General features: G+C 49.8%; 1 protein-coding gene across 5 annotated transcripts; it reads left to right on the top strand.

The window, feature by feature from the left end:
* Positions 1-1,118: 1,118 nt before the first annotated feature.
* LOC120905997 (inositol polyphosphate-4-phosphatase type I A) lies at positions 1,119-12,381 on the top strand. 5 transcript variants are annotated; one of them, XM_040317387.1, is made up of 8 exons: positions 1,119-1,249; positions 1,903-2,184; positions 2,856-2,942; positions 3,491-3,655; positions 3,728-3,928; positions 5,630-6,273; positions 6,347-9,348; positions 10,381-12,381. In XM_040317387.1, the coding sequence occupies exons 2-8, from the start codon at positions 2,067-2,069 to the stop codon at positions 10,511-10,513; spliced, it is 4,350 nt and encodes a 1,449-aa protein (XP_040173321.1). In that variant the 5' UTR covers positions 1,119-1,249; positions 1,903-2,066; the 3' UTR covers positions 10,514-12,381. The 5 variants fall into 5 exon arrangements, with proteins under 5 accessions (XP_040173321.1, XP_040173318.1, XP_040173322.1 ...); XM_040317384.1 differs by having other exon boundaries at positions 3,728-3,958; XM_040317385.1 differs by lacking the exon at positions 1,119-1,249 and adding an exon at positions 1,330-1,706 and having other exon boundaries at positions 3,728-3,958.
* Positions 12,382-12,802: the final 421 nt, after the last annotated feature.

Below are 12,802 nucleotides of genomic sequence, written 5' to 3'. Positions count from 1 at the left end.
ACGGGGTGACTCCGACTCAGAACGACTTCAGGGAAATTCGGACGACTCCAGAGGCGTGCACGGCTTGTGAAGACTCCGGATGACTTCGAACAACTCTGGACGACTTGCGAAGTCTCCCGACGACTCCGGGCGACTCCAGACGATTCCGGCTCCGAACGACTCCGGGGGATTTCGGATGACTCCGAGCGACTTCGAACGACTTCCGAAGACTCCAGACGACTCCGAACGACTCCGGGCGAATTGGGCGGAACTAGTGGTTCGGATTTTTCCGAGTCGGAATCGGACTAGCAATAGCCGGAGTCGGATCGGAGTCGTGGGTTCGCTCCATAGAGCAAATCACTATTCCATACATTTTGTGCGGGTAGTTATACTTTTTAATATTATTTCATCGATCACTTTTGTTGTTTTGAAAACTTTAATTTCAAATTTGGCACAAGCGTACACACTTCAGTGGAATTTTTTTCTGTGCACAAAAGGGAATTTGAAGTTTTCAATTTTTTTTTAAGTTTTTGATGTATCAAATCTTTTTTTTCTCGAGCGTTCAACTTCATAGCATGCCAACTAAGAAAGCATCCATCTACAGTATTTTCCCGAGTTACGCGACACTCGAGTTACGTGAATTTTGATTTTTGACTGTTCAGATGTCAGATCAGTACAATATTCTTCATCAATTGTCAAATGAAAAATAATTTTTCATTTTTTCCAAAAGTTTTGAATCTCTTAAAAGACATAAATAACCGAATTCTCTATACCAATTGTGTCAAAGAAGTAATAAATCACATAAATAAATTAAATAAAATAGAAAATGATGATTAATGAAGTATATTTTGGCTGTAAAACGTGATATTCGGCATAAGCGAAAATCCGAGTAATGTGAATGTCTCCGGAACGCATTATTCGTGTAGCTCGTGAATTCCAACTGAACCATTTCGCAATAAAAAATTATTTCAGTTTGAAATTGAAAAGCGTACCCGTCCGTATCTGGATCGTACCGTTGAAGGTTAATTAAATTCCTTCCGATTAAACACACCTGCAGCGTAACTGCTGCAAAATTCGGCCGTCTGCTGTCACGGCTGCTTGAGGGCCGACGTGTAAACGCAGCCTCAGCGCACTTTGACAGCTGGTGGAAAAACATATACACATCCCATGTATATGTAGCCAGCAGTCGATACGGGTCGGACGGTACGGGCAACAAATTGCTGCGGCAGGAGAATCGCACTGACCCCCGCCCTGGTCCGCCGCACCCCTGGTAAGTGCCGGTAAATGGGTTACATTGGGTGGGGTGGGGATGCGGTAACCCCCGGATGCCCCTAGCTGACACTATCCGCTATCTCTTCGTCGTCTCCGCACTGCACTGAAGAGTGAACCGGGCCAGCTGGTCCGACGAACAGCCAGCTTCCCCTGCCACCCCGTCACACGATGACCACCTAGTGTGTCGGACGATTGCTTCTATGCGTGTGCTAGGCGTTTACGTTAAAACGAGTGCGAGCGAGAGAGTGCGAAACACAAAGTGTGGAGTTTGGTTAATGGATGAGAGGGTGCGGGGAAGCTGCAACACACGGAAGGGCGAGTTCCGTGTTGATACTCCCGGGCTCCTTTGCAGCTGTTGAGCCACCTTTACGGCGGAAAGATAAGCTGCTCCGCCCGACCCTTTGCGTAACGAGCCGCGTAAACAAACATTTCCAATTTCTGCCCTGGGACAGAGGGTTTGTGCTTTGCTCGTTTTCTCCCGTAAACGCCCTTAACATTGCTGGACAGGCCGCGCTCAGTGTGGTGCACATTTTCGTTGGAGAGATCTGGCCATGTTCTGTGCGCAAAAAATGCATTTTATAATTTTAGATCCAACGGTGTTTAGAAACGAAAAACACCCTCTAACGCGCTTGTTTCATTTTATCATTTTAGGCACAGCAACGCAGCACACTACGCCTGCCAATATCGGGGCCCAGCAAGCGTGCAATCGTCACACATTCCAAACGGCCTAATTTGCCTACCCGTTTGCTGTTTTGTTACGGTCATCTTTCAATCCCTTAAAACGCAAAGGATAAACCTCAGCCACCACCATCAGAATGCGGTTCAACAAGCAGGAGCTGATCACACTGGCCACGCAGCCGAGCAACAAGTTTGAAAAGGAAGGGCCGCTGCACGTGACGGAAAAGCAGGAAGGTTTCTTCCGCAAAACAGAAGGCAAGTGATTTCCTACGCTTTCTGCGGGGCTGCAATTTATAAATTCATTCCGTCCGAGGGAATTGTCGCCTGTGTTAATCCCCGTATACACCACCACATCCACGGTTAGAGGTTTCGTCGTGCTAATCTGGGGGGTTTTGTCTCTGTGCATCCATAACGGCGCCTGATGCTGTGTTTGTTTTTTTTTGTTTCCATATTTCATTTCTTGTTGTTTTGTTCTTTTCAAATCAATCTTACCTTACCGAATGTTCACAACCCCTTACACACTTTTCGTGCGTGTTGCTTGGAGCTCCAACCTTGCCCATCTTCGTTGTCGTTGCTGTTGTTCGTTCTTTAGCTACCGTTTCTTTTGAAAATAGTATCATTTATCAATTTATCCTCCTTTTTCCCCCTCTGTTTTTATTTCAATCCATTCTTACGATTCATCTCATTGCCGTAAACGCATCGCGAAACCGGCCCTTCAACCACTGTCGACGGATGGCTTCAATGTTGGTGCGCTCACTGGAAATCGCTCCCTTAACTCGTGGGGATTTTGTTTGTTAAATGACACTTTTTTATTTATAAACTTCAAATCTTTAACTGTTTCGCCATCAAACCCACGTCACGTGAACGGGAATTTGAATGTGTGTGCGCGCGCGCGTGTGTGGGTGGTTTGTGTTTTGGCAAACTAGATGAGTCGCAAACGGGCGCGAACGATCGGCTCGGGCGCGGCAAGCGCCAAAAGCCATTCAGTTGCATCGGTAGCGCATCGAGTCAAGGTTCGTTTTGTTTGTTTTGTTTTTTTTTCTTTCCTGTACTGTTCTGTGAAATGAAGCCAATCACACCAGCACACCCATTAATGTTTCATCGCCTCTATCCTCCTCTGTCCCCGTTACTAAAAACAAACCTCCCTTGTCCCAAAACCCGTTCAGCTGTTGCCCCCCCCCGCCAATCCCTTGCCCTGACTGACACTTATGTAGGTTGGTTGTTCTTAGTGTGTGACAAACTAACACCAAAAAAAAGGAAAAATTGTGGAAACACCTTTTTTCTCTGTATTTTGCAAATCGGTTGCTTCGCTTGGTATTTTTAATGTTAACAAACCCAAACAAATTCACACAGTAGTTAATTTGGAGCAAGAAAGATAGAGAGAGAGCGATAGATTATGAAATGGGAAAACTGTCTTCAAATAACATTTGGACAATATTTCTTCGGCCAAACGATTAACCGCGGTTTGCAAATGGCGTTTTAATTCGTTTCCTTTTGTACTAACGCCTAACCATTACCTGCCTTGGTGTCCACTTTTGTCAACTCGGACGGACACGGACAGTAAGCCTCGAGCGATGGTGCAGGCTGCGGGGCAATCTGCTGTTTTACTTCAAAAACACCGACCCGTTCTCGGAGCCGCAGGGCTGCATCGTGCTGGAAAAGTACAAATGCATCATGCCGCCCAACCACGAGCAGCAGGAGTACGATGGTTACGTCTTCTATTTGGGTAAGGCTTTCTGCTACTTGCGAAACAAAGGTGCGCAATTGCAATTGTAACTGTTCTGGTTTTTTTTTGTAGAGTTTAACGATGGCCTTCGGCAACGCTTTGCCGCCAACACGCAACAGGAGCGACTGGAATGGATGCAGGCGATCGGGCTGGCCGAGTACGACATCAAGCGGGCCCAGCTGAAGTATCTGCGCGAGCAGATCGACCGGAACCGGGGCACCATTCACGACGTCGACATCGATATGCTGCGGCTGCAGACGGGGAAAGAGATCGGTAAGCAATTGGTCCGTCACGAAAGACAAGGTTAGATTTTTGTTCGTTCTGGTTTTTATTTTTTGTTGTGATGTTTTACTAACAAGTGCAACTTCATCAAATCGAGTTTTATGAGTACATTGTTATGTATAAATTAACTGCATGTGTAAGTCAAAGTCGTATGAAAATATTATTTTTTATTTATAAAATGCATTAGATTAGTGATGGGAAAAATGAAGCTTTCTTCGGAATCAATTCAAGCTAGCTTCAAAGTTTTCTGGAATCGATTTTGGATTCAGTTTCTGGAATCGGATCCGGAAAAGAAATCGGTTCTGGAATTAGTTCGGTAATCGGTTACCGGAATCGGAGTTGACCCCGTAATCAGAGTCGGCTTCGAAATCGGAATCAGTTTCGGCATCTCCATAAGGACAGGCCTTTGGGTCCAATGATGCTACTTATTGATAGCCGCTAAGAGTCCAAATTAACTTGTAAACTATCCTTTCTCATGGAGATTCCCGGATTGACTTTGATTCTGAAACATATTATTTGAATTCAAGAACTTGTTCTTATTACGGAGCTAATTCCGACTTTTTAGTCAATTCCGATTCCGTTTCCGGAGCAACTTGTGATTCCGAGGTCGATACCTATTTCGGAGCTGATTTTGGTTCCAAAATCGATTCCGGATCCGCAGTCGACTCCGGAATCGGCTTCGCAGATGGTTCCGGAATTAGTTCTGGTATCGGCTCCAAAATCGGATCCGGAATCAAAATCGGTTGTGGAATCGGATCCGGAATTGAAATCGGCTCCGAAATCGGAATTGGCCTCGTAATCAGAATCGTCCTCGAAATCGGAATCAGTTTCGGCATCTCCATAAGAACAGGCCTTTGGGTCCAATGATGCTACGTATTGATAGCCGCTAAGAATCCAAATTAACTTGTAAACGATTCTTTCTCATGAAGTCTCCCGGATTGATTTTGATTCTGAAACCTATTATTTGAATTCAAGAACTTGTTCTCATTCCGGAGCTAATTCCGACTCTGGAGTAAATTTCAATTCCGTTTCCAAAGCAACTTGTGATTCCGAGGCCGATACCTATTTCGGAGCTAATTTTGATTTCAAAATCGATTCTGGATTCGGAGTCGACTCCGGAATCGGCTTCGGAATCAGCTCCGGAATCAAAATGAGTTTCGAAATCGGAATCAGATCCGGATTTGGTTCTGGTATCGGCTCCGGAATCAAAAGCGGTTTCGAAATCGGAATCAGATCCGGATTTGGAATCGGCTCAGGAATCGCAATTGGTTCCGTAATCAGAATCGGCCTCGAAATCGGAATCAGTTTCGGCATCTCCATAACAATAGGCGTTTGGGTCCTATGATTTGGAGCCTCAAAGAATCCAAATTAACTTTTAAACGATCAACTCCATTCTAATGGAAATTGACGGATTTAATTCGCGTCTCAAAATTTCAGGAACTGATTCTCATTCCGGAACAAATTCCGATTCTGGAGTTGTTATGCGAAGGTCAGGCATTGAAAACAAAAGCGTACTTGCAATAGAAGAGAGAGTGAGGAATGGAGTTACCCTGAAAGAACGAACCGTTCAATCACTAGTGAGATTGTTTCAAATCAATTGAGGCACATTACAATCATTCTGTGGTGGATTTGTAATCATAACAGCTCGTTCCACACATCCCTACTAATCACCCGACCTGTCGCCCGTTACAGATTTGAACGAAATCCCCATCTGCGAGTCGGTCATCTCGTGCGACAACCTGCTGTGCGACGGCAACGGCAAGCCGCCGAACCCGTCGGTCGTGGTGCAGGTCACGTCCAACAACCGGTCGTCCGGCTGGATCAAGTACGGTCGGACGGAGGTGATCGAGCGCAGCTCCAACCCCCAGTTCATCTGCACCATCGCGTTCCGCACGTGCGACGGGCTGCACAGCGAGTCGCTGATACGCTTCACGGCGTACGACGTGCGCGAGAAGGTGACGCAGACGGCCGTTCCGATCGGGTGGGCCGAGATATCGCTCGGCGTGATAGCGGACACGTCCCGGTTGCGGATACCGCTGCGCACCCAGGCTTGTGGCGAGAATGCGGGCTTTCTGACGATCGCGACCTGCACGCCGGACATGGAGCGGCGCAACAATCCCCGGTCGCCGCTAAAGTCGGGCCTGTTCGCTAGCACCGAGGCGCAGGAGCTTCTTCAGCAGCAGCTGCAGCAGCAGCAGTACCACCTCCAGCATGAACAATACCAGCAGCAGCAACAGCTGGGCCATCGACGGTCCCAATCGCTACCGCCAAAGCTGGGCATCAAGCTGTTCATTCCGCCACCGTCAAAGATTGGGCTGGTCTTTACGAACCCGAGCGTAAGTGGACGCTCTCATGGTGCTCTCCCGCCCACAACCTTGCTAACGTGGCGCTTCTTTTTGTCTTCCACAGATCCACACCTACCGGCTGCATTCCGGGCTCGGCGGCGACATCAGCGTGCTGGAGGTAATGCTCGAAAGCTACCTGTGCTACATCATCCCTCAGCAGCTGCTGTCCGTGTGGATCGCGCGCGAGAAGGAGCTGCTGCAGGAGATCTCGGGCATGGGCGAGCTCGGGGGCGAATGGCGCCAGCGGCAGATGGAGCTGCTCGACAAGCACCTGAAGCTGCTGAAGGACTACTCGCAGGCGAAGCAGTACCTGCACCAGCAGCAGCAGCGTGGCCGCTCGTTCAAGCCGAGCTGCCGCAAAGGGGACGAGACGCTCGAGTTTGCGCCGGTCAACCTGCACCTGCAGCGCATGTGGGCCCACAACGACACGCTCAAGCGGGCCGGCATCCTGGACGTCGTGACGGTCGGTGCGTTCACGCGCCACTCGGGCAAAACGAAGACGGGCGGGCTGATCAAGCTGCTGCACCAGATCAAGGACTCGCCGTCGAAGAGCGAGGGCCAGCACAAGGTGGCGGCCGCGAACGATGCGGTGCAGGCGATCAAGCAGCTGCGCAAGGAGATTGTGGAGATCATGTCGCAGCTGCTCTACCTGGCCAAGTCGAAAAACCCGAAGGGCATGCTGCCGCTGTGCAACGAGATGATGACGAAGACGCGCGCCCTGCTGAACATCTGGGAGCCGAGCCTGGTGGAGGAAGCGTTTGCGTTCATCGAGCGGCACCGCATCATCGACGATGCGACGGCGGGCGGTGGTGGAGAGCCAGGAGACACCGGTTGTCGGGATGGTAGCGGTGGTGGTGGTGGTGGTGGTGGTGGCGGTGGTTTGCTGTCGGCCAACAGCCTGACGGTGGCGGCCATGTCGCCGTTCAAGAAAATTACGCAACAGCTCGGTGCGCTCGATCTGAAATCGCCCGAGCTGGAAGACTTCTCCACCCCGATGGGGCCGGCGCCCGACCTGTGGCCGCAGGTACGCACCTCCAAATCGGGCACGCTCGCCGTGCCGAGGGCCAAGCCGCCGGTGGTGCCGTCCCCGCCGTCGCTCGACCTGAGCGACACCATCGCGACCATCCAGAGCAGCTTCAGTCAGCTGCAGCAGGACGGAGCGGAAGGGGAGCAGTCCGGCAGCCAGGCGGCGGCGCCCTACACGCTGCCGAGCCCGTGCTATCTGCCCACCGAGCAACCGTCCACCTCGAAGGCGAACCAACCGAGCGGCGGTGGCGGTGCAGTCACGTTCAGCGAAACGCATTTCGACATTAACGGCGAAGTGACGCTCAGCCACGTGCCACCGACCGTGCCAGCGATGAAGCCGGCCGCCGGCAGCGAGCCGCCCCCGCAGCTCGCCAGCCTGCCAAACATGGGCTCCTCTACGCTGACGGCGAACCAGCTGCTCGAGAACAAGAACGAGCTGCTCTCGAACGTGTACGACGAGCAGGGCTACCTGATCGAGAACACGGCCATCGTGCTCGGCCACAACGGGGCCTTTCTCGACACGAAGGTGATGAGCTCGAGCCCGTCGGCCAACTACTACCGGCCGACGGAGGAACCGGAACCGCTCGACCTGACGCAGCTCAACATCGAGGCGAGCGTGATGTGTCTCGTGTCGAAGGTGAAGTTCCTGTGCGGCCGGTGTGGCAGCCCGGCGGTGCGTTTGCGCGCCCCCAAGGGCTCCACGCTCGGCACGCTGCAGCGCCCGACCAGCATCGAGACGCTGCAGACGTACGTGGTCACCAGTCAGCCGCTATCGCTGCCGCAGGCCGCAGGAGCAGCGGAAAGTGTCAGTAAGCCGGCGGCGGGCAGGGAAGCGGATCCAGCACAGGAGGAGCAGACGCCACCGACGCCCGCAACCATTAGCGATGTGGCGCTGTGCGGCATCGAGATGAAAGCGACCGCACCGCCGTCGCTCAGCACGAGCAAGGAGCTAAATCTGGCGCTTACGCAAGCGGTCGGCGAGGTGGCGCGCAAGGTGAAGAAGGGCAACAAGTTCACGGACGGGCTGGACCTGTCGGCGACCACCGACTGGGCGCTGGAGCTGCGGCCCTCGATGAAGAAGCTGCGGCAGGCGATGGACGGGCTGCTGAAGACGGCCCGCCTCATGCACTCGGTCCAGCGGCTGCAGCAGGACATGCGCAAAACGAGCGCCACGCTCGCGATTATGTACCGGCGGGACGTGTGCTTCTCCCAGGCGCTCACCTCCCTGGTCGCCGGTCTGATGGCGAAGCTGTGGGGCCAGAACGTGACGGAGAACTTCATCAGCGTGCTGGTGCACCTCGGCCCGCTCGCCTACTTCGAGGGGCTGCTGTCGCTATACGGCAACGAGACGGACATGTGGGGCGACATGAGCGTGGCGGTGGAGGACCTCGCCACCGTCGGGTTTACGCTCGTGCGCAGCAACCTGCACCGGGACACGAAGGGCGCGATACCGGTGCCGCGGGTGGCCGGCTCCCGGCAGGCGCTGCGCGTCCTGCTGCCCGTCCCCGAGTCGGTCTTCTGCCACCTGCCGACGAAGGAGGCGGTCAGCTTCCGCGTCACGCCCGTCTTCTTCAACATAGGCATCAACGAGAAGGCGACGGTGGCGGAGACGCTCGGCTTTACGCGCGAGCAGCACCGCTCGAACTGGGACAACTACGACCGGCTGAAGCAGTACCACAGCCGCTACCGGAAGGTGCCGTTCAACTTCGTCAATCCGCACTGCTCGGCCAGCCAGGACACGCCGACGAAGGTGGGCGCGTACACCACGCCGCAGAAGGAGCTGCTCGTGCCGGAGCACACGGTTATGAAGTTTCTGGCCGACCTGGAGGGCGAGCTGCGCGCGAACGGCTCGAAAAACTACGCCATCCTGCAGCTGGCGGAGGAGGTGACGCGGGCGGTGCAGGGGCTACGCTTTACGTCGTGCAAGAGTGCGAAGGACCGCACGTCGATGGCGGTCACGCTCGAGCAGTGCCGAGTGCTGCAGCAGGAGTTCCATCTGTCCGCTGGGAATGCCCAAAACGTGCTCAACACGATGCGCAGGTAGGAAGGGGGTGGTCCCATCCAGTGCTGCAAAATGTCACTATCAATGTCATAAAACAATCTGACTGTAACATATGCCATGTCAGCGTCACGTACTCAACTGTGATAATCAAAGGTGATCAAAACGATTGATGTGACCAATGCATGCTTTGTGACATTTTTGCGAAAAAACGTTTGGTGAGTCGCTATGTCAGGACTTTTTTTTATTGTGATCAGTTCTGAAAAATGTCACTGACATAGTCATGACAAATTCCGGCTGAAACAAAATCATGTCAGCGTCACGATCTCTACTGTGATGATCAGAGGTGAGACTCAATCAGTTGTTGCGACCATCACATGCTCGGTGACACGTTGGTGCAACCAACTCTTGGTCAGTCACTTGGTCGTGACATTTTCTGTCGGTGGTCATCACGCTGTCAGGGGAGATATGCGGTGCGTGTGAGTGAAAATGAGCACGGTTTCTTGCTCTGTTTGACTCGCCATACCATCAAACCAGACAGAGCGAGAAAGCATGCTCATTTTGTTTCTTGAAACCACAAGCCACGTATATTCCAAGAATGTCGTGATTATCACCGACAGAACATTTCGTGACCGAGTGGGTGACCAAGAGTTGAGAGCTAAACAAAATGTCATCAAGCATGTGATTGATCCACCAACTGTTTGAGTCTCATCACTGATCATCTCAGTTGTGTACGTGAGCTGATTTGAGCTTCATTTCAGTCATGAGTGTTGGTGACTGAAATAGTGGCAACTGGTAGCAATGTTCACAGCCAGAAAAAGTCATGATAATGATAATGTGACAGCATTAAGCTCAGCTTGTCAGTCAGAGTATCGCGTTGGACTCAAGCACCCGCACGTCGTATTCGGTATGTCACGACGCACTTTCATTGAGTATCAGCAATCAAACCACCACGGATATGTTCATTGTTTTCGCTGGTGAAAATCTCGTGATGATCATGGCATTTTGCAGCCCAACTGACGTACCAGCTGTGAGGTCCTTTTAATTAATTGTTTTCTTTCTTCTCTTTTTAGTGAAGGCACCCGGTCCGACAATACGATGAAAAACGTGGGCACGCGCAAGTACGCGTTCAACATGCCGCAGGTGCTGTCGCTGCCGGCCGTCTATCGCCCGCCCGCAGGCACGTACGGCAAGGCGCAAACTTAGTGCCTGCCGGGCGCGCCACCAGCCAAGGGTGCGCCATCGTTTTAAGCCCCCCATTACACAAATGCTAGCTTCTAAACACGTCTAACGTCTACGTAATAGTTAAGATTGTTGTTTCGTTTGATCTTCTTTTTTGTTTAATTTAACCATTTTTTTAGTTATTTACATTTGTTGTAGATTCTATATTGTTTCGTTTTATCACCTTCCCACGCCAACCTTACTTCGTTGGGTCGGTCGGTTAACTTTACTTTACACGCGTTAGACGTATAGGTGGCAAAAGTGAGATATCTGTTAATAAGGGTTTTTTTTTGTTTTAAATCTTATAACAAACAGTCTACTGAGGCCAAGCAACAGCTAAGAAAGCTCATTAGGTTAAAAAGCGCACATTAACATTATTTGTGGCGATGCAGCATTTAGTCTACCCTTGGTTTTACCCTTTCGCATAAACGGGTTCAACGCGGTTAGAACGTGTTTGTGTTCCAAGTGTTGTTGCAGCATATTTGTTCGTCTAACTCGTCGTAATACTCACCTGTACCGAATTTAATATTCTACCCCTTCATTATTTAATCCGCCTGGGCTTAACGTTTCATTTCCTTCGTGCTCGTTCCATTCACGCTCGTTCAAGAGCCTCTTACCTTGCTTCTGAACAAATGTATTTCATAATATTAACGTAATATTAAAGTAAATCGAAGCTTTAACGATATCGTTTTCCAGTTAAAAGTTGTAGGGTAGCACCGAGCAAGAGAAAGGGTAGGGAAAAGAAATCTTACTAATCGAATGATATAACTTACACCACTTTTTTTAAATTGAATCTTTTATCCATTACTAATAACACATAACAAAAATACCACAGTCCCCCCCCCCCTCATATTAGCCTATTCAACATTCATACACACACTCGAAGGTTTCTTCTGGTTCTTACCGTAGCAGGAGTGTGTAATATAGCGGGGGTTAAGCATTAAGCATGGAGAGGGAATAGAAGATGAGTAAAATTTGGATATAGCATTTTTCATCGCAAATAACGCGTTATATTAGTGAGGAGGGGAGAAGTACTTAGCGAATTCATCATGAAACTCTAACCACACACCCACATCATCTAGCGTAGATAAATTCGTTCCAAATAGAATTCAACTAATTAAAAGAAAACTACATAGTCATGCATAGTCCAACATATCTTGGAACATTTGTCGAAAAGCAGGCCAAAAGACGGGATGAAAAATTAAACGATAACGAATTAACTGTCAAATACGGAGGCAGATACTTAAACGCGTGTGGTTACATGGATAATGCAGGGTAAAGAAGCAATTGGACTTAAAACGGAACTGTCATTTACAAAAGAAATACCGCAACACTGTTTATCGTACGTTTTGCATTGCATCGCAACATGTGAACTCTGTGAACATTGGTGTTCTAAAAATCAGTGCCAATCTAATTTTGCCTAATCTAATCTAAAATTCTTACTTCCTACGGAAACACATGTTTAAAATTTCGCACGCGTGTGACATTTTTAGTCTGAAGGATTGCCCGTTCTCTGCCCAACGGGTGGCAACTCGAATCCAGGGGGGTGTAGGGTTCGCGATAGGTCAGCGTATGCATAGTAAATCCTCATACATACACACAAACCAGTATCGTTTTCAGCATATTGTTAGGGTAGGACCAACATATTCCGACAAGCGCGTTAATCAAATCGTGTAAACCTACGTAAGCGTAACATTGAGTGAAATTTGAAATCGAAAAACCAAATGCACTGTGTCCCGCCCTTGGTGTGGGACCGATGCGAGTTACAAAACCTGTTTCTAAGCCCGGCTGGAACTCGACGAGAGCGCGATCGGGAGCTGCTGGTAATAAAAGTGAAAAATACTAACCAAAAATAGGATGCGTTGTGTTTAATATTTGGGTTGAAAGTTTTGATTTTTGATCGTAACTTCTTGGTTCTTGGGACATCTACGGTTTAGAACAGACGTTGCGGCGTGACCAGTACTTCTTCTCTGTAATAGTTGGCTCATACTTCGATCTTTGAATGCGGCATACAAATCTCTCCACTCCTCGTCCGTCGAGAACCATCGATGTCTTCTGCAATCGTCTGAGGTTATGGAGGCAGGACTGGAGAGCTGAAAAAATGCGTCTACTTATCTGATCTGTTGATCCGCCTTAACACGCAAGATGTTCGTGACTCTTAATATTTATTTGTTTATGATATGATATGATAACGATATGATATTCATGAATGAATGTGACAAGAAGAAGAAGAATAAGAAGAATATTAGCATACAACAAACACAGTCTAGTAGC

Source organism: Anopheles arabiensis, chromosome X, assembly GCF_016920715.1.
Source record: "Anopheles arabiensis isolate DONGOLA chromosome X, AaraD3, whole genome shotgun sequence".
Classification (NCBI taxonomy): domain Eukaryota; kingdom Metazoa; phylum Arthropoda; class Insecta; order Diptera; family Culicidae; genus Anopheles; species Anopheles arabiensis.
Note: the sequence above shows the minus strand (reverse complement) of the source record. Positions and strands in the feature narration are given on the sequence as shown.